Source organism: Leptomonas pyrrhocoris (assembly GCF_001293395.1).
Source record: "Leptomonas pyrrhocoris isolate H10 chromosome Unknown, whole genome shotgun sequence".
NCBI lineage: Eukaryota > Euglenozoa > Kinetoplastea > Trypanosomatida > Trypanosomatidae > Leptomonas > Leptomonas pyrrhocoris.
The window spans coordinates 359,874-379,809 of NW_015438379.1; the positions used below are offsets into that span (position 1 = coordinate 359,874).

Sequence of the window (19,936 nt, forward strand, 5' to 3'; positions counted from 1 at the left end):
GAAAGAGAGAAAAAAGAAATCGACACAGTGAGAGCAGAAGAGTGCGCGAGAGCGGCCTGCAATTACGCCGAAGACGAGATAGTTTAATGGGCGAAAGGCCGTACGGAGGTGGCGGCCTGAAAGCCGGGCAATTGGAATAAGTGTGCTGCGCCAACACACACACACACACACGGATAGAGAGAAACCTCCTTAAAGAAGACAGCTAAAGCACGAGAACCCTCAAAGAGAGAGAGAGAGAGAATAAAACGACAGCAACCACGGCAAGCGGATGAAACAAGTGAAACCTCCACGCGATCTCGTACAGCAACACACAACAACAACAACAACAACAACAACTAAGAAAGAGCAGAAGACCAGGAGTGGCGAGCTCAAGCCGATAAGGTAAAAGGCCGGGCGAGGAAGTAGACGTACAACGACGACGGAGTAGCATAGAAAAACAAACGGAAAGAAGAGCGCATGTATAATATATGTTTTTTCTTTTCACATTCACCTAACAAGTGGAGTTGCAAGCACCAGAAGCACGAGACACATGACAGGAGGAAGAGGAAAGAAAAGAAAGGAGGGAGATAATCGTTGACAACAACAACAACGACAATAGCAGTAAGATGGAGGAGACCAAGAAAACACCAAAGAAAGAAGCGAAAAAAAAAAAATAACAGCTGTCGAAGGAATGTGCGGAAGAGCGTGAAAGAGAGCGAGAGAAAGAAGAGAGGAGGGTAAATTATATTCGTTGTCCCAATGCATCAAGTTCGAGACGCAAAAACGAAGACAGCGGATACAGAAGAGAGAGAGAGGAAATAGTAGTAGTAATAATAATACTAGCAATAATAGGAAAAGCACACACACACACACATGAAAAAACCTGGTGGAAGAGAGAACTAGAGGCGGAGAAGGCTGCCAAAGAAGAAAGAAAGGTTAGGTGTTCACCAAGAAGAAAAAAAAGAAGAATACCAAAAACAGACAGCAGCAAAAACAACAAAGACACTTACGCTAAATAAATAAATAAATAAATATATATAGTCCTTTCTCGTTACTCTTCCTTTATTAGTACGTCAGCGTGTGGTGGCTTTTGAGCAGACAATAGTAACAAAGAAAGACGCAGGAGAAATAGAGACGAGTTATTAGTTTTAGCGTTGACGCTGCGGGGTGTTGTCGCGTACACGCGTGGAATTAACAAAGGAGGAGGAGGAGGGAGAAGAAAAAAGATACGTCTCTCCCCGTGATTACCTTCCGGTTTCGTGGGAGGGAGAAAATCTAGCGCCGCGCCGCTTTGAAGAGGAGGAAAAGAAAGAAACAACGAGATGGAATCGGCGCACCTTCACCTTAAACCCTGCCGCTTCACGTGAGAAGGAGAAGAAAGAAAAATGAAATGATGAACAAATAATAATAATAATAATAATAATAATAATAATAATAATAATAATAAGACAAAAGTAATAGCAACAACAACAACGACAATTAGAGTAGGCGACGACAGAGGAGAGAAAGCCGGCAACCACCCCCACTACCAATAAAATAAGAAGGCGACAAATATTATATATTGTGATATGTAAGAAGCGAGGAGTCGACACTTTCGCTTTTGCAGGAGCTAACTAATACGGGGTAAAAGAGAAAGAAAGAAGGAAAGACAACACACAACTAAAAACAACACTTAAAAGAACAACAAAGAACCGCTGCAGAGGAAAAAATGAAAGAAAGGCGATGAAGAGGAATCAACGTGTAAACAGAGAAATAGAGAAATAGAGAACTAGATATATATATATGAATAACTTGACGAAGGAACGACAAGAGTTTGCAAAAGAGAGCGGCCCCGCACGTGCCTTTGGTTTTCGTTGTCGTCTGATTCGTTTCTTGTTTTCCCCTTGGAACATATATATATATATGAAGGAAAGAAGATGAAAAGAAATCCAATAACAACTGCGGTTTGATCGCTAATGTAAAAAGAAGAAAAAGAAAACAGCAAAGAGGAGATGAAAGAGAGCGAACCAACGGTATTTTCCTTTCCCTTTCTTCTCTACCAACAACAACCGCAAAAGGAAGGAGACGAAGGATGTCAACAGAGGGAAAAAATGTATTGGGGCAGTTTTGCGTTCTTTGAATATATATATATACTTGATTCGTTCAAGTACGTGGCGGTTGCGCGTGTGGATTTCAGCGTATTCACTGCTGCGCGTGATGGGTGGAGTGGGGGAATGATGATGTGACGAAAGCGCCGGGAAGCCGGGAGAGGAAAAGACAAGACAAGACAAGAGTGAATAATAGAGGACGCGCGCGGAGACGGTGAGGGAGAGAGAGAGAGAGTGACACAGCACCACCAGCACAAGCGGCCTAAAACCGGAGTTCTATCGCATATATATATGTGTAGCTTTTCCTCCCCCCTTTTACGGAAGGGGTAAACACGTTCCATCACACACACACACACAACCCAGCCGGTTTTCTTCTTCGCTCGGTAAACACGCCGGGGGAAGAGTCGATGCTCCTCAACGAAAGGAAACGGCTTTCTAAACCCGCAAAAAAGGTGCTTCGTCACCACCTAGGCGGAAAATCATTTCGATAGAAGTCAATGGAGAAAACAAAAACAAAGAAAACAAGCAAAAGAACATCAGAGAGGCGGGCCGCACACCGCAGGAAACAGCAGTTCCACTTGAAGGCGACGTAGCAGGGTAAATAGCGTCCTGTCTCGTGCGCCAAGTTGACGAAGGCAGCGCTCTAGCCGACCTGCAAACGTGCGTAGTGCCATCCGCGCTTGTGTGTACGCCGTGTCGTAGCCGCTCTCCTCGGCGATGCTGGTGTCGTCTGCAGCGCCGTTTTGCGGAGCAGGCAACGCTGTTTCCTGCGTCACCGTACACGTCGATTTGGCGCGGAGCGGCAGCGTGAGGAGACACACGATGGTCAGCAGCTCGCACACCAGATGCTGCAGCTGGCGCATCAACGCTGATGACGACGGCGCAACCACCGATGAGGACGCGGCGTCTTCGGCAACGCCGCCTGTCTCTTCTGATGCATCATGAAGTCGGGCCTCTCCTTGCGCTGTAGCAGCGACATCTACGAGACCTGTACGTTCAATTCCGTCTGCATTTTGTGGAGGTGCGTGTTGGGCAGGTGAGGTGACGCCATCATCCACGCCGGTCGGGGATGCTCCCGCCGTTGCTTCAGCTCCTCCGCCATCTGCCCGTGGGGTACTCTCATTGGCCGAAGCCTCTTCCTTCTGGGGTGAGGGTCGTCGCTGCGCCGCCTGGTGTTTGCGCTTCAGCTGCTGGTAACGGGCAGAGGATGTCGCTCCGCACTGCCGGCGCACGCCTGTCGCCGCATCAGACGTCTCCGGAGGCGAGCCACGCAGGTTTGCCTCCGAACCGCCATCCGTGCGGTCCGTAGACGCGCTGGGGTGAGGAGACGGTGAGACGGCTGCATTCGCACTCTGCGGAGATGCAGCAGCAGCGGCAGCGCGGCGCAGTACCGTGGAAAGCCGATATTCCACCTTCGGCACGTAGGGTGGAAGGTATGCCGTAGCCTCCGAGTTCGCCGCGGCGCCAGCTCGCTCGCACACGACGAGGCCCTCCTGCTCCACGGCGCACAGTTCATCGGTCATGGCCTGCAAAGCAGCGAGTGTCCTGCGAAGCGTTGCGGCGATGTCGGCGGACGCAGCAGACGTGCAGCGCGGTGGCGCAGCGGCCCCATGAGCGTCTTTGCGTGGCGCCCCTTCACTGTCCGTCTGTGGTGGGACGGGCGTTGAGACTCGCCGACCCAAGGGTGCATCCGGCGCGACTTTGAGGAAGACGTTTGCCTGCTGCTTCTCGAGCGCCGCAACATCGTCAGCACTCTCGAAGGCGTGGATCGCCAGCGAGCCGTCCACCACCGTGGGGGAGGAGCGGCGCGTGGGGCTCCGCACTTCATTCTGCGCCTTCGCCGGTGCGTGGGCGTTGCTGGAAAGCTCTCCCTCCTTCAGCATCTGCGCCGTCGCCGCCCCGGCGGTGAGGGGCGTGGCGGCCAACAGCAGCAGCACCCGCAGAAGAAGAAAGTGCAGCCGCGCGTCATAGTTGACCAGCGTCGACACACACGCTGACGAGCTCACGAAGGTCGTCGTCGTGGCCTCGTCGCCCTGGGCGGCGGAGCTCAACGGTGCGGCAACACGCCAGTGGCTCACCTTGCAGTAGTCCACGGCGGCCTCGTGCGTGACGACGTCGGCTGCGGTGGCAGAGGGCGGCGTGTGCAGCAGGTACAGAGCAATCTGAGCATCGCGGAGCGCCTCCGCGTAGTGGCGAGCCCGCACCGCCGACGCGCTCGCACGACGCAGGGAGAAGAGACAAAGAGGCAGCGTGCCAGACTGCGCAAGCAGCGGTGGCGGTGGCGGCGCCGTTGTTGTTGGTCTGCGCGTGTAAGCGTGGAAGAGCTCATGCAGCGAGACACACGGCGGCGGTGATGCCGCTTTGGGGTCTTGAAGGGTGCCGGAGAGCGCTGCCTGCATGACGCGTATCGCGTCTGCCGGTTGGAAGAGCAGAACGGCGGTGGACACCTCCCACAGCATTTGAAGTGTCGACGTTGAGGCGGCTGCGTGGTGCGCCACTGGCGGCATCGATGTCAGCGTGCTCGAGGCTTCGGCAACGTCCCATGGGAAGAAAAGGCGGTACCGTTCTACGTAGGTCGCGAACTGCGCGAGGAGCACCCACACACGTGGAGCGTGCGGCGTGGCGAGCAGAGGCGGCAAAAGGAGTGGCGGAGCGGCGGTTGGGGTCGTGCTCTCCACGGTGGTGCACATCTCTTCCATTTCCTTTAAGAAACGTGCGGGGTAGACGACCTCCTGTTCCATAAGTCGGTCCGACAGCAGAAGCCCACACGCGCGCAGCAGGTGCGTCACGCCGTGCACGGCGAGATCCGCGGCGGGTGAGCGCACATTCCACTTCTCCGCTGTCGTCGTGTCGGTGGTGTCGGCGTTTGCGTCCTCTCGAGAGCAGCCGAACTGCACACGCTCCGCCGCGGCCCCGACGAAGAGGTGGGCCGCCGCTACGTAGTCCTGCGCCTCAGCACACCGCAAGGCGCGCTGCTGGACGTCTACCAGCTGCTTCCACCGGTGTAGCGCAGTCACGACATCAGCAGAAAAGAAATGCAAATGATGCTGCTGCTGCTGAGGATTGCGTGCGTTCGAAGTGGCAGAGTCAGAGGAAGCACTAGCCGCCGCCGCCGCTGCTGATGACGGGGAGCGAGGTGCGTGATAGAAGCTAGCGGCAGAGGCGGATGTCGGCGACACGCGCGTATTCCCTGCTGCTGTGGGGAGTCTCCCGTTTCCTTGTCCAGCTGTTGTTGGAGGAAACGCGCAGGCGTGAAGGCCAGAGGCGCCACCCGCACCGTGCAGACTGCTGTTGCTGCTGCCGCAGCAGCCAAAAGACGGATTGTGCGGTGGTGAGGCAGTGGAAGAGGAGGAAGCGAGTAGCTGCGTCCAAGGCGCGGCACAGACGAATTCATCTCGCACGAGGCGGCGTAGCGACTCCGGTGAGGCGGACATCACACGGTCTGCCCATGGATGCGGATACGGCGCCTTGTCGTCGTCAACCACGGACGCCCGCTGATCGGGTACTCCGCCGGCCGCCTCCCCCTGCTCGCGAGCGTGCTCGTGGCGTTGCAGAAGTGCGTGGATAGTCTCCTCTATACTCTCCGCGTAGAGCTGTGCTTCGCGGCCCACGGTGGCTCGCAGAACCAGTGTTTCCGCCTCCGCCACGCGACCGCTAGGAACGGTGCTCAATTGGTTTTGCTGGCGTACGCGCAAAAGCAGGAGATCCGCCGCATCCAGAGCCACGCGAGCCGCAGTGAGGCCAGCGCATGAAGGCGACAACCCGTTCGCGGCCCCGCCTGACTTGCGGCCTGACGTTGATGATGAGAAAGAAGAAAACAAAGCAGAATATTTCTGCGCGGCGGGTGCCACACGCCAGTTGTGCGGCGGCGACGGCAACGGATGACTTCGCTCAGCGGCCTGCTGCCTCAGCCGAGCAAACATGCGGTCAAAGCCGCCCTCTTCGTCCGCGTCGTCGCGGTCTTCGTACGGCGGAGTTCGAGCAGTAGTGGTGGCGGTTGCCGTAGCATCGTTTCCGTCAACACGTAATCGACTCTGCTGCCGATCTTCAGAGGAAGGGAACGGCGACATCCGCATGGGTAAGACGGCGTGCGAAGAAGACACGTGAGAATGGCCCTCGACCGACGCATCCCCTCGATCGGCGCGTACGCTGATGTTGTTGTCGTTGCCGCTGCTGCTGCTGCGTTGGTTGGCTACCGCTGAGACGACCTGCGCGAAACGTCTTTGCACAGAGAAACCGGAAGAGGGGGAGGATGAAGACGAAGAGGCGCCACGAGCGGCGTCAGACGCAACGGACCCGACGGCGGGAGGCTGCGCCACACTATTTGGGGGTGGCAGCTCCGCAAGAGCCAGCAGCTGCGCCAGTGAGGCACACCACGGCATTGCAGTCGGCGGGCTGGCGGCGGCGGTGCCGGCAATGCTGCTGCCGCTGCTGGAGAAGAGCTGAGAAAAAAAAGACGACGACGTCGCCGCTGCTGGCTCCGGCGAAGCTGCAGTGGTTGCTGCGTTGGCGCGTGACATCACGGCGCGCTGCAGCGACGCCAGGTTTTCATCCTTTGGAATGCGCTGCGCGAGTTCTCCGATGCGGGCAGCCTCGACGCGCCACGCGCTGTAGCTCAGCAGCGGCGTCGCGGCATCCTCCATCGCAGAGTTCGGCCCGCCTGCCGGTGCGGCGACGATGAAGAGGGAAAGAGGGAGAGAAGAATAGAAAAACAAAATGCTCCCCCTCAAAGCAGCAGCGCATTATCAGCTGGCGTATGAGAAAAGAGAAGGGAGAAAATAAGAAGGAGGTGGGGTGGGGTGGGGTGGGGAGGAGTAGTTCGCATCCCGTAGGCCGATTAAGCAGCAACAACAGCAACGGTCGAAGGCCACAACAGTAGCGGCAGATGTTTGCCGTTGAAATCCGCACTTACACCTCCTCCCCTCTCCCCTTCAACGTCCAGGCGCACCCACAGCTATTAATCAGTTGCGATACTACGACAACATAGATGCGGCTGTGCGTGCAGCGCGAAACCTGCCAAATACACGAACGGAGGAGGGGGGGGGGGGCAAGGCGGAATCGATCGATCGAGAGAGAACGCGCGTGTGCGCGACAGCGGACATATACGGTGTATCGTGATGGAGGTTTCCTTTCCGCTTCTTCCTCTTCTTGTCAGCACAAAAGCAGAAAAAGTGGAGGGCACAACAACCACAAGAAAGCACACAGAGTGAAAGCAGTCAAAACAATGCACCAACCAAGCAAGCAAACATCCAGCCCCACACCCATCGCGTCAGAGAGACAAATGGCCGCCTTTTCTTCTCGAATAAAAAGGCGCGCCTAAACAAGAACAGTAGCAAGGAAAGGAAAATAAGAATATGGTACTAAATAAGCAGAGTACAGCACCTCCAGCTTCAGTGCACGTGCGCTGAGACTAGTGAAACACAAAATCATCATAGCAGATGGTGGGCAACAGCAATAGAGGCAGAAAAGAAGGAAGGTTCAAGGAAGCAACGCAGCAGTTAATTGACCTGGAGAGAAGGAAGGGCAGCAGAACCCCCTCCCCTCTTTGATGGTCCGAATTCGACAAGCGACGCCGGGAGAGAACAGCCCCACTCACAACAACAACAACAACTGAAAAACCATGAAAAAACAAACAAAGGCGCTTCCGCTGCCGTGGCGTGCTTCAGAGCTGGCTCTGATCCTCCGCCGCGTCGTCCTCCTCGTCGCTCGCCGAGCCGATATGGAAGTTCATCATCCCAGGCGGTGACGTGTACGGCGAGGACGTCGCACCGAAACCCCCGCGACGGTCAGCTGCCAATTCATTTCCCGCAGTTCTCCTATTTCCGTCCTTGGTGCTACCGCTGACCAACCAGCATTGTTGGCCGCTGGAACCCGCTGCAGCCGCCGTGCCAGTTGCGGCACCCTCAGAGGAACGCATCCGCTGCGCACCGGAGGTCAGACGGTGCCCCCCGCATGCCCCACGCCATATACCGTTGTTGTTGTTGCTGCTGCTGTGCTCTGGTAAAGTGCCCGGCGGCGCAGACGGGCCGGGCGGACCATCGGGCGCACCGTCACGGTGGATGGGCCCCACGCCGTGCTGCAGCTGTGATGCACGGCTGCCCCAGAAGGAATGCCGCGCGTACGCGGAGCGCCACAGAGCCAGCTGTGAGGGGAGAAGGAAGTCCACCAGCGGACCGACGTGGTGGCGGTTGTACCTCAGCGAGAACTCCGCGTTGAGGTAGCCGGAGGAGTAGAGGGCATCGATCGAGAGAGGCAGCAGTCGCCGACGGAAGTCGTCATCGTCATCGTCATCGTCGTCATCGCCACCACCACCACCGTCGCTGTCGATGGTGTCTGCCGTCGCGCTTGCGGAGAGGAAGGCCGGAGTCGTGGACGACCCCGGCAGCGGCGGTGACCGGCGACGATGCGTGTGCGTTGTCACCTCGCCGTTGCCGGCCCGCCAACGAGTGGTGCAGTCAAACATATAGATGGCACCTGATGACGGCAACCGCTGCTGCTGCTTCTGCTTCTGTGGTGGTGGTGAGGTGGGCAAACTCGCGGAAGCGCCAGTTGGGTGTGCAGGCAGCAGTGAATGCGACGGCTCCTGCGGCGGCGCAACACTCGGCCGCCCAACCTCCCCCTCTTCGTCGCCTTCGTCGCCCTCCTCTCCGTTTTCGAGCAGCTGCGAATCGAGGCATTGGAACGAGACATCGACCGAGCTGAGGTTGGTAGTGAGGCTCGTGTCTGCGGCTGCCGGCGGTGGTGCCCGTGTTGGAGCGCTGGGATGGGCTGGGGAGCCAGCGGGGGACGGCAGACAAGGTGCGTTGACTTCCACAGCCGTACCGCTGCAGATAGGAGGAGTGGGAGCCGCCGTCGTGGACAGCAACAGAGCACACCACTGACCGAGCGACATGGCGCCGCGTGCGACGCCTTCCTGCTCCGCCTGCTGTTCGCTGTTCACCGCAAAGGTGCTGACGAGCCCGCAGTGCAGCAAGTCCAGCAGCAGTCGCACAAACTGCTCCGTAAACTCGAAGCAGGCGGGGTAGAGGCGGACGAGTTGGTAGATCGCATCGAGCAGCTGCGTGAAAATCGGGGACGCCTCCCGCAGCGCTGCGCTGGACGACGTCGCCGCTGGGGAGGGCGAAGAGGCAGACGATGCCGCTGGCGGCACACGCCGACCACCACCACCACCGCCACCCGCGCCGCCGCTCTCCATTTTCTGCTTCAGCGCTGTGGTTCTTTCACCCACCGCACCCATCGCACGCCGCCAGAACTGACGCCACTGCTGCTGCTGTTTACCATCTTTGCTCGACCCATCCATCTCCTTTCCGTCCCGCACCACCGATGCTGCATCGGCTGCGGCCGCCTCGGAGAGCAACTGCGCTGTTGCTGCGTCGCTGTCGTCCAACCAGACTTCAAGGTCATCCTCGCTCGGCGTCTCTGTCGCCGTTGCCGCTGCTGTTGGTGCTGCTGCACCGCCGCTGTCGTTTGCTTCCGGCAGGTTGCCAGGTGGCGCTGTTCGCGTCGGCATGGCAGCCAAGGACCCCGCCTGTGCCGCTGCCCCTGTTGGCTCGCCTGAGCGGGGGCTGAGTGGGCTACTCCGCTGATCGTCGTCGCGGATGCGCGTTGCGACCCTCGTCCCTGCATCCACCGCGTCGTGAGTCGCGGCGGCGGAGCGGTGGGCGTTGTCGCCGTCCCTCCTCGCCGCCGCCATTTCCCAGCCGCCGTTTGCATTCCCGCGCACCGCCGTGGATCGCGTCTGCAGCGGGTGCCCAAAGCACAGCAGCTCCCTCTCCAGCAACACACACAAGCCTTCAACGGTGCGGTAGTACGGATCGAGGAGCAGCTGCGCGAGGAGGCAGACCTGCGCGGTGCGGTCCCAGCCGTCGGAGCAGTTCACAAACACCACCTGTGCCAGCGTGCGGTGCGCGCTCGGCCCGAAGGAGGCGACACTCGTGTCAAAATGGGGATGTTTCGCCGCCGCCGTAGCAGCGGCAGTCCTGCGAAATCCACCTCGACGAGCCCACCACGCCGGCGCAGCCGCCGAGGCACCGCCGCTGCTGTGGTGCGGTCGAGTTGGGCGGCTGTACGACGAGGCGGGAAGCCAAAAGCGGGTAAAGGCGTGCCCGACAACGTACGAGAAGCAATTCGCCATCGCACCGTTGTGCACCATCGCCGGGACGTAGAGCGGGTCCGTCGGCACCCCGCACACACGCCGCGCCGCGACGACGGCGGTGTTCAGCAGCCCGGCTACGAATCCCAACCATTCCTGTTGCGCGGGTGAAGTGACGGCGGCGGCGGCTGCGTTTCCACTCGACGTCCGCATCGAGACGGCGGACGGCGACGATCTTTCCATACCCCCGTTGCCACTACCCCCGCTGCTGTCGCCGGCGCCTTTACTTCCGCCGATGCTGAACGAGAAAGGAAAGAAGATGGAAGAGGCGGAGGCTGCGCTGTCCGTCTTTTCCACACCATTTATCTCTGCTGCTTCCTCGTCGTCGTCGTGACCACCGTCTTCGTGCGGCTCACCGCCACCGCCGCCTCCCTTTCTGCACGCCGCAACCGCACAGGAAGCTGTTGCGGGCTGCGTGTGCGTTCGATCTGTGCCGGAGCGCGCGGCGACCGGGGCCTGCTGCACAACGTCGAGGCACCGCACCCGCTCCTGCGGCGGGTTCTCCTCGTCGTCCTCCGCCTCCGACGCGACATCACCTCTCGCGTGCGAGGGCAGCGGCCTCTGCGTCTCATCTCCCCCTCCGATGGCGGTGACGATCATCGGTTCCTGCGGGTGTCCCACTGCGGCGGCGGCACCCCTCCTTGAGTCGTGTGGGTGGGCCGAGCTGTACTGATGTGCCGGCTGCGGTTGCTGTGCGGAGGGCAGCAGCGGCGGGGCCAGCGTCGGTCCTGGTCGTACCATCGTGGCACTCCTCTCCGCCGCCGCCACCACCGCGGCGTAGGGGGGCTCTCCGCCACTCAACACATACTGCGTCTCCCGCCGCGACCCCCCATCCCCGCTCAGCTTGTACGGCACGTCCATCAGCGACCGCCGCAGCCGCAGCCACGCCTGACGCATGACGTGTATGTTCGGCAGACCCGCGTACTCCACACTGCCAAAGGGGTAGAGCAGCATCTCCATCGTGCCCCCGCCGCGCATCATGTTCGCGTAGGCTGCCGTGACGGAGCGCAGGTCCATCACGACCAGCTGCTGCGCCGTCGTGCCCGCGGCGGCAGCGAAGGCGCTGAGAATGAGGAACGGCACATCCATCAAGGGGATGGCGGTGGGTGGTGGACCCCGCTGCTGCTGCTGCGGCAGCGGCAGTTGGCGTGACGCCGGTGCAGACTCACCACGCTCTGCAAGATCGCTACTGCTGCCGCCACCACGGCGCGCGGGTGCTGCAGCAGCTGCTGCTCCTCCAACAGTGGGACTGCCGTTGAAGCGGCCCCCCGTCATCATCGACGCGACGTCGAGTGCGGCCGGTGCGGTGGAGTTCACAAACAGCCGGGCGATGGCCGGCTGGGCGCTGCGCACCAGCACCCCACCGGTCGGCGCGTAGAAGAACGACACGGCCTCGACGCGGCTGGAGAGGCGGTGCTGGCCGTCGAGCTCGCCCAGCTCCATCGCCTCCGCCACCGCGGCTGGGACGACGAAGCGGGAGGGGTAGGTGGGGCAGAAGGCGAAATCGTTATTGGCGCTCGTGAGCGTCCACCGGTCAGGCGCGAGACCCATCCGCGCAAACTCACGTGCGGGGTCGTAGAGCCAACACGTGTCGGCGAGGGAGAGGGGGGCGGGTGCTGGGCAGGTTTGGGGGTCCTCCACTGCCTCTTGCGCATCGTCGTCGTCGTCGCGTAACAGTGCAACGGTGGCGCTGGCGGTGGGTGCGTGCTGCAGCATCGTCATGGCCACAGCCACGTTCTTCAGAAAAGCCAGGAGGAAGGGCGACGCGGCGCTGCCGTGCGGGAGAACGCCGGCGGCCACCAGCACCAGCGGCACCATGGACCAGTGCCGGCGTGCGCTGGCGAGAAACCGGTTCCCAAAACTCGAGAGAGACGTTGCAACGGTGGCGGTGGTGGATGCGCCGCTTCGAAGTCGTGAGGACGCCACTGCGCTATCAGATGGGGAGGAGGCGTCTGCTGCGGTGGCGGCGGCTACACGGCTCTGTTCTGCTGCTTCGTCGCGTGCTACGTGGTTGGCAGCCGCGGATGGCGGCGACGAGCGGAGCGGCGCCTCCAGCAGGTGGTACACGTACGTGAGCGTCGCCTCATCCGCGAACTCGAGCCACACCGTTGGCATCGACTTCGACTCGAGCTTCAGCACCGCGGCCGGCTGCGAAGAAGAAGAAGTGCGCGCCGTCGTGGCAGACATGACAGCTGCTGCGGCTGTCAACGCCACCGCCGCTGCCGCGCTGCTCGCTGCGCCACCGACAGCTGCCTTGGTCGATGCCTCGGCTCCAATGTTGTCGGGCGAGAGCACCTGCGCCGCATCACCGCAACCACCACCACCGTCGGCGGGGCTTCTGCCGTCAGCGCTGGCATCGTTACTTGTCGGAGTACAATGGAAGAGCGAGGTGAAGTACTGTTGCACGCTACGCCGACGGCTCTCGCTGCGGCCACCGCACAGCGTCCCACTCTTCTCCCCCAAAGCAGCAGCAGAAAAGGACGATGCACGGGTCGCGCTGCGTGTCTTTTGCTGCTGCTGCTGGAGCATCTGTTCGAGGAAGGGACGCAGCGTGGTGTGCGTTCGCATGGGGCCGCGCGCCGCACCGACCCCACCGTCGCTGCTGTAAGATTGGTGGTGCGCCGACGCAGAGGGCGAGAAGGCGGCGGTCTCTGTCAACACAGCAGACGACGCAGCGGCACGTAGGCCGTGCCGGTGCTGCCGCCGCTGCTGCTGCTGCTGTGCTCGCAGGGCCACCACCTGATCCTCTTGGCGCAGAAATAGCTTATGCGCGTACTTCTCGGCAAAGACGCCGCCGCCGTCACGGCTGACGGTGCATGCGGTGACCGAGAGAAGGCCAACGCGTGGCAGGAGCAGCAATTCCGTTTCCTCCACGTCGTCGTCGTCGCCCTCTTCCCCTCCCTCGCCCTCGCCCTCCCCTTCCACGTCATTTTCACTTACCGCCGCGGCGTATCTCTCTTGTGCGGTCCGCCCTCGACGGGGGTGCGCGGCGCGCTGGCCGTTCAGATCTATTGCCGAGTGAGATTGGCGAAGCTGCTGTCGATGCCGCTGCCGCTGCCGCGCCCGCCTCTTCCGCACCTCCTCCGTCGGCAGCGACCGAATGATGATGTCCTGCTCCGTGATGTAGAATCCACAGACGGCGTTGTACAGTGTCGGGTCGTTGATGATGTCGCGTCCGCCGCTGCCGCTGTACACGGCCGTCGGTGCCCGATGTGCAGACGGCGCCGTCACGGCGGCAGCGTGCATTGCGAACGCCTGCGCGAGCTGCGAGCGCGTTTGCTGCTGCTGCTGCTGCGGCCCGCCGCCACCGCTGCCGTTACTGCCCGTATTCGCTGCGGTGTCGCTGGTGAACGCGAGAGCCTCTCGCACTCCGCGCTGCGCCGTTGACTTCACACTCCGCCACAGCGTTCGCGCGCCTTCCATCATTAAGCCCCGCAGAAGCTGCTGCGACGAGGCAGGGCCCGCGCCACCTCCGTTTGCCTGGTACGCGGCGCCTGCACCCGCCTCGTAACGCAGGAGGTACGTTTGGGCGTACGTACCGCCGCCTCCGCTGCCGCCGCCACTGCCGCTGCCGCCGCTGCTGCCGACGACCTCCCCGCCGCCTACGCGCCGCTGCTTGCGCGTAAAGGGATCATACGAGTAGCACCAGACGTGGACGTAGTAGGGTAGCAGGTTGAGTGTGTCGAGCGTGGCCAGCGAGGGAAAAATCTGTCCGCGGTGGATCAGCTCGAGCTGACGGTGGGCGACGGCGACATTGCCCGCCGGCGGTGCCGAGCTCGGCGGATAACGTGACGGAGGGGACATGGGTGCGCTGCAGAGCAGGACCTGCGTGAGCAGCTCTGCCAGCACCGCGGTAAAGGACGCAGCGGCGTAGATACCTCCGCGCCGCGTGTATGGCGATGTCAGAGGAGGCGGTGCTGTTGAAGGGCCGGCTGAAAGCGGTGCTGCGTTGACCGCCGAACCCACCGCTTCATTATTCTGCATGCTATTGCGTTGCGCACCATCATCATCATCATCATCATCAACGACAGGAAACAATCGGTGCTCCGATGCGATCATCGACGACGAGGAGGATAAGTTCGTGTTGGTAGTATACGTCGTGGTGGAGTACACGCCCGGCCGCGCTGAGAAGTCCGTCGTGCCGCCACGCACCACTGGCACAGCTTGCGCGGCGGATGGCGCGAGCGTAGGCTGCCGTTGTGCGACGTAGGCCAAACCTTCCTCTTCGTGCTCTGCTGCTCGCACGTTGCCATCGCCGTCAGCCGCTTCCGTGCCACTTGGGCTGCTCTCCCAGGACTCTATCCGGCTTGGTGGTCGGGAGGCGGCGAGTGTCGGCGACGGTGTGCGATGCCCGCTCGCCGCGGCGTGTATCGCTTCCACCGCCCCACCTCCTTCTTTTCGTTCCGCAGCGGTGGAGCGTGGAGACAGCGCCGTATGGGCAACGACGGGCAGATTCAAACACGCATACGCAGCAGCAGCCCTCTTCACAGGGGAAGAGGAGGCGGGGGCCAAAGAAGACGGAAACGGCGGCGCCGCGGTGGCGGCTGTGCAGCGGCGCGCTGCCGCATCCCTCCGCCTCGCCGACACGACGGAGCCCACTAGACGACCGGGGACGATCTGCAGAAGCTCCGCCGCCGCTGCCGCTGCCGCTGCTGCTGTAGGGACAAGCGTTCTTGGCTGCGCGTGCACAGACCGCCCCGCTGTCGTGGGCGGCTGTTCGGAGGGCACACCCGACCCACGGCCCTTCTCCTCCTCGGCAACCCGCGTGCTGCACTCGCCGCCGATGGGAGCCGTAAGCGGGCAGAAGGTGCGCTCTTTGTGAGCTGGCACGGTGGCCCGATCCGCAGCTTCCGCGACCACCACCACCGCCGCCGCCACCCCCGCCGTGTACGGCCGGCGCGCGTCGGACACGGAAAAGCTGGCCTGTGAGGCACTGCGCTGTGGCTGCTGCTGCAGCGTACCCTGCGGTTGGAGCTGCAGGGACCAACACGGCCGCGGTGAGGACGGAGACGACATCGGCGAGGCCACAGCGGAAGACTCGAGGCAGGTTTGCTCGCGCCTTGGTGAAGCAGCAGCGGCAGCGTCGGCATTTTCTTCTGTGTATCCTTCACGGCCAGCAGCGAACGGAGCATCGGCGTCCGTCACGCTGCGAGAGTCGCTGTGATTGCTGTTGGTAGTAGAGGTAGGTACCAAGTTTGCTGCGGCCGCCTCCGTGGCCGCCTGCATCCACACGGCCCACACATCCAGCGCAGTGTAACGCAGGTCGTACATCGGCACTGGCGTCGCCTCCACGTCGTTGTCGCTGGGGTGACGGCAGTGTGCAGCTACGGAAGGTGCCGCCAAAGGGATTGCTGCCGCACGGCGCATGCGGCGAACCAGATACGCGCCCCACTCCTCCGCGAAAGAAGGGAGGCGTTGAGATGATGGCGAGGAGGGGACCGGTGCGTCGTGTGGCTCTGCCGCTTGTTCCTCTGCACCCTGCGCAGGCGCCGGGTGAACGCCCGCTTCTTCACTCTCCCCCCTCACCGGTGAGCCTGCACGTCCGCGTGTCGCTGCGCTCGTGTGATAGGAAAGGGAGAAGTCGAAGGTGAGGAGCAGCTGCTCCACCAGCGTTACAGGTGTGACGTGGTAGGTAGGGCGACACGGAGGGATTGCAGTAGTGGTAGTAGTAGTAACGCGTGCTGCATCTTCCGCCTTCACGTTGTCTGTATGCGATGGTGGCGGGTCTCGCCGCCGTGGCTGCTCCGTGACGAAGGGAGAGTCGTGAACGGGGGCGAGATTGGGTTGTGTCGGCGTGCTGAGCGGCGGAGAGGAGGGCTCCGTGGTGTCCACTGCAGCCGCCGGCACCACCGAGGGAGTGGTGGGAGACGACAGCACAAGTGAGCCTGTCGACCCCCTCAATCGCTGCGGGCGATCCGTGGTGGGGTTGCCCTGGCTGCGGTTGGGGCGGAGAGCCACGACTGCGCTATCCGGTTCGCGCAAAACACGGTGCCAAAAGCAGAAGACAAGCCGCAGAAGACGCAGCGCAGACGGCGACGATTGCGGCGACCTTGCTGCTGCTGCTTCTGTGGCGTTATCCGTCGTCAGCCAGGCTTCCTCGACCTGTTCTCCGGCACCAAACAAGTACGACAGGAGGCTTCTGTTCCAGCGCTGCAGGTGTCGCAGGTGCGCCGACACGACGGCGCAGGAAGGTCGAACGTGCTCCCCCGCTGCAGCAGCGTCTGCGTGACCATCGTCGCATTGCTCGTGTGACCGCACCGGCGGCCGCGATTCCGCTGCGGACGGCCAACGCGCTCGCGGAAGCGCGCCATCCCGTGGAGGAGGAAGCCCATGCGGCGAGACCGGGGGGAGCGGCCACACATCTCGACAGACGGTCTGCAGTCGCCACACTTCGCTGTCTTCCTTTCCTTTGCCGCCGCTGCTGCTGCTCATTCGATTCCCCGCCTCTTCCCCGCTGTTCTTGGTGCAGTTGGCGCTGCGAAGGAGCACCAACAGGTCGCGAGAGGCCAGAGAAGGCGGCAGCCATACAGCAAACCAACGCACGTTCGTGTCGACCGCCTCCCGCACGCACACGTAGACGACTTCGTTGGACGTAGCTGCCGCCCCGGCCGCACTAGAGGAAAGCGAAGGCGCCAAGGCGTCCACGCGTTCCTCTCCTTCGTCGCTGTCTGTCTCAGCGCTCGCCCGCTTGTCTTCTGTTTCTTCGCCGTGGTCGCGTGTCGATCGCTGGGAGGCAGGTGGTGCTTTGGTGGGAACAGCAGGCACTGCTAGCAAGCACGGGTAACCCTCGCGGTGCAGCACCCGCCAAGGATTCACGGGCCCTGCTGCCGGTTCGTTCACTGCGCCGCCGCCGCCAAAGTCCAGAATAAGGAGCACCATCATGTTCCCGCTGCTGGGCACCGCGATGAGTCCGGTGTGCTGCGACGCTGCTGGGCGGACGAACTCAACCGGGGCGGAGGCTGCGCCACAACACAACGCCCCCAGGGCCGCCTTGGCGTCGACGACCACCATCGTAGCGATGGATCTACAAGGCATCTCTCTCTCTCTATATATATGTATTCCACCGTCTCGTGTGTCAAATCGAAGCCGGTTCGGCGCAGAGGAGCCGCGTTCAGCAGACTGGAGAGCAAGAAGAGAAACGAGATGATCCCCACCTCAGCGATAGCATTGAGAAAAGTATAGAAATATATTATTCCGTCGTCAGAACACGCGTCGCGCACGCCGAGGCGACAAGTTTCCCCTTCTTCCCGCTTTACGTACGAAGGACGCACCGCTGCGCTGTGGAGCACGCATCGGCAAACCTACACCACCACAACAACAGAAACCGCAGGAACTCGATCGAAGCGAAGGTGCGATGTAGCCGTGTTCACCAAAGGGAGAGCGGGAGAGGGAGAGCGCGATGCAGAGCTGTGTGCGCTGCCGTTGCGGTGGCCCAGTGCAGGAAGGAAGTGGAGGGGGGAGGGGGAGGAGAGAGAGAAGCGGGGAGCGATGAACGACGCAGCGCGAGAGAAGGAGGCGGTGTGCACGCAGCTGGCCGCGCGTCTGCGGGAAGCACACAGTGCCCTGCACGCAAAGCCAGGCAGACGCATTCACACCACACAGCACAGCGGTGCGGTGCAGTGCCCTCACGAAGTAGTCGCGGCTTCGTTGCTGCTCCGTCGGCACAGCACAGCCGAGACACACACACACATAGCAGAAGCGCAGGGGAGAGCGTCCACAGGCCGCGTCCTTGCAGCGGTAGTTCCGAAAGAGAGGGCGGCTACACGCCTTGCCGAGTAAGAAAAGAAAACAGTGTCTCGGCAACAACAGGGGAGGGCGAGGGTCAGCACACATACACATGCACACATACAGGAAGCCAGCAGCTCCGCGCAAACGAGCAGCCGATCGTGAGAGATGCAGCGCTCGTCCCACAAGCCGAGCAGACGAAGACAAGCACCGATGCCTGTGTGTGCATCGGTGTCAGTGTCTGTGGCTGCGCCTGTGTGGCCGTGTGTCTGTGCAACGTGCATTACGTGCCCACACTCACACCTCCGCCACACCGATAACCGGGTTGCCGCGGCAGGGGACCGCCCTGTCCGAGGACAGCTGCGTCGCCCACACCGTCCGGCCGGTGCCACGGTGTCGCGCGGTCCGAGTCGAAGGAAAATGAAACACACAAAAAGAAGGCGCATCGCGCACGTTGCCCCGTCAGCGCCGCACTCATCCACGTCGGTGCCGCTGACGTCTCCGCACGACCACCGCCGCGGGGCCGTCCACCTCCGGCCGCGCTCCAACGAGTGGAACGGGCAGAGAGAGAGTCGGGCGTGCGCAAGTGCACGGCTGCGCACATGGTCGACCCCGACCGCCGCGGTTGCCGGAGAAGCACCACCACCCACCGAAGCTCCAGCGGTTCTTGTCTTTCCGCGCCGAAACAGACCAGTATCGCCGACGCGAAACGCTCATGCATGAGAGAGGCAACCGCCTTCGCATTCCAGCCTCCCAAGACAAGTAGCATTCAGGCAGCTGAGTTCGGGGAAAGGGAGGGAGTGACACGTGCCATCCTTCTGGACAGCTGAAGGCTGAATTGTTAAACATGAAGAAAAAAATTTACATCGGAAATGAGAAAAGCACGCATGCAAGAGAAAGGGAAAGTCGTTAGGAAGAAACGGCCGCTGCACGTGGGCACCGACGCAGGGTGCCCCGCCGGAGTCGCGGCGAATGTCGTGGGTTGCGCGAGGGCGCCCGCGGCATCGCACGTCGAACCACAGGCGCAGTGCGAGGGAGAGAAGAAGGAAAAAGGAGGAAAACATGTTTCCATTGAACGGGTACCACACACGCCGTGCGCCCTCCACACGCCATAGCGGGGGCACCAGAGCGCGTCGCACCCTCAGACGCCATTGACGCTAAACGTACGGCACCACCCTTCAACAGTGCTCACCCGATAAACGTTGAGGTACACCATCCACATCACCAGGAGCACGCCTAGCACCGCTGCATTGGACAGGGAGAAGGGCGCTGCTCTTGATGGGGACACGAAGAAACAAAAGGACGACGGTAAACGCATGAAGCGAGTGCACATCAGCTCTATGCACGCTGCGCCGCGGCCGACCTCACATGCTCCTCGCCGTTCTACGCAACGACGCGCTCGGCAACGCCTATCCGCACAGGCGGCAGAGTCGCGGGTAACGGGGCCATCACAAACGGCACAAAGGCAGGTGAGGCGGCACGCGGTGCGGAGGGGCGTGAAGCGGATAGAACAGGAAAGGAAAGACAGAAGAAAGAAGAAACAAAGAAAAAAAGCCGCGCTCGTGCGAAGGAAACGCAGCGTTGAGGCGGAAACGCTTCCGCATTAGAAGTGGCGCTCAACTTCGTCTTTGGGCGTCGATGTGCTGCGGCGAACACCACAGCGGCGCGTCGGCCCATTTAGGATGCTCCACCGCTCCTCCGCCACCGGAAGAGTAAACGGATAGCGGGAGGACGGGTCACACCCTTCAGCCTTCGTGACCTTTGTGGAGACGCACAGCATTTTCCGTAGCAGCCAAAGTCCTTTGCCAAAAAAGAAAAGAGAAGAAAAGGAACAGTAACATACATCACGCTTCGTCCGTGCTGTTCTTTCGGTTAACAAGTGAATGCGTCCACGTGCACAGACACAACGGTAGGACGGGGAGCGAAGGACACGGATACGCATGTATGAACGTGGTGTTCTCAGTAGCTCATACATGTACGTACGGACACCGTT

General features: G+C 61.3%; 3 protein-coding genes across 4 annotated transcripts; all 3 read right to left on the reverse strand.

Annotated features, from left to right (window-relative positions):
- Positions 1 to 486: 486 nt before the first annotated feature.
- Positions 487 to 744, reverse strand: ABB37_08318 (hypothetical protein; the record flags this gene model as incomplete). The annotated part of the gene is made up of 1 exon (XM_015807283.1): positions 487 to 744. The coding sequence occupies one exon, from the start codon at positions 742 to 744 to the stop codon at positions 487 to 489; it is 258 nt and encodes an 85-aa protein (XP_015654232.1).
- A 1,858-nt stretch (positions 745 to 2,602) lies between these two features.
- ABB37_08319 (hypothetical protein) lies at positions 2,603 to 6,816 on the reverse strand (the record flags this gene model as incomplete). The annotated part of the gene is made up of 1 exon (XM_015807284.1): positions 2,603 to 6,816. Exon 1 carries the CDS (start codon positions 6,707 to 6,709, stop codon positions 2,603 to 2,605), a length of 4,107 nt encoding a protein of 1,368 aa, XP_015654233.1. The 5' UTR covers positions 6,710 to 6,816.
- Positions 6,817 to 7,728: 912 nt separating this feature from the next.
- Positions 7,729 to 18,777, reverse strand: ABB37_08320 (hypothetical protein; the record flags this gene model as incomplete). 2 transcript variants are annotated; one of them, XM_015807286.1, is made up of 1 exon in its annotated part: positions 7,729 to 18,777. In XM_015807286.1, the coding sequence occupies exon 1, from the start codon at positions 17,227 to 17,229 to the stop codon at positions 7,729 to 7,731; it is 9,501 nt and encodes a 3,166-aa protein (XP_015654235.1). In that variant the 5' UTR covers positions 17,230 to 18,777. The 2 variants fall into 2 exon arrangements, with proteins under 2 accessions (XP_015654235.1, XP_015654234.1); XM_015807285.1 differs by having other exon boundaries at positions 7,729 to 17,635.
- Positions 18,778 to 19,936: the final 1,159 nt, after the last annotated feature.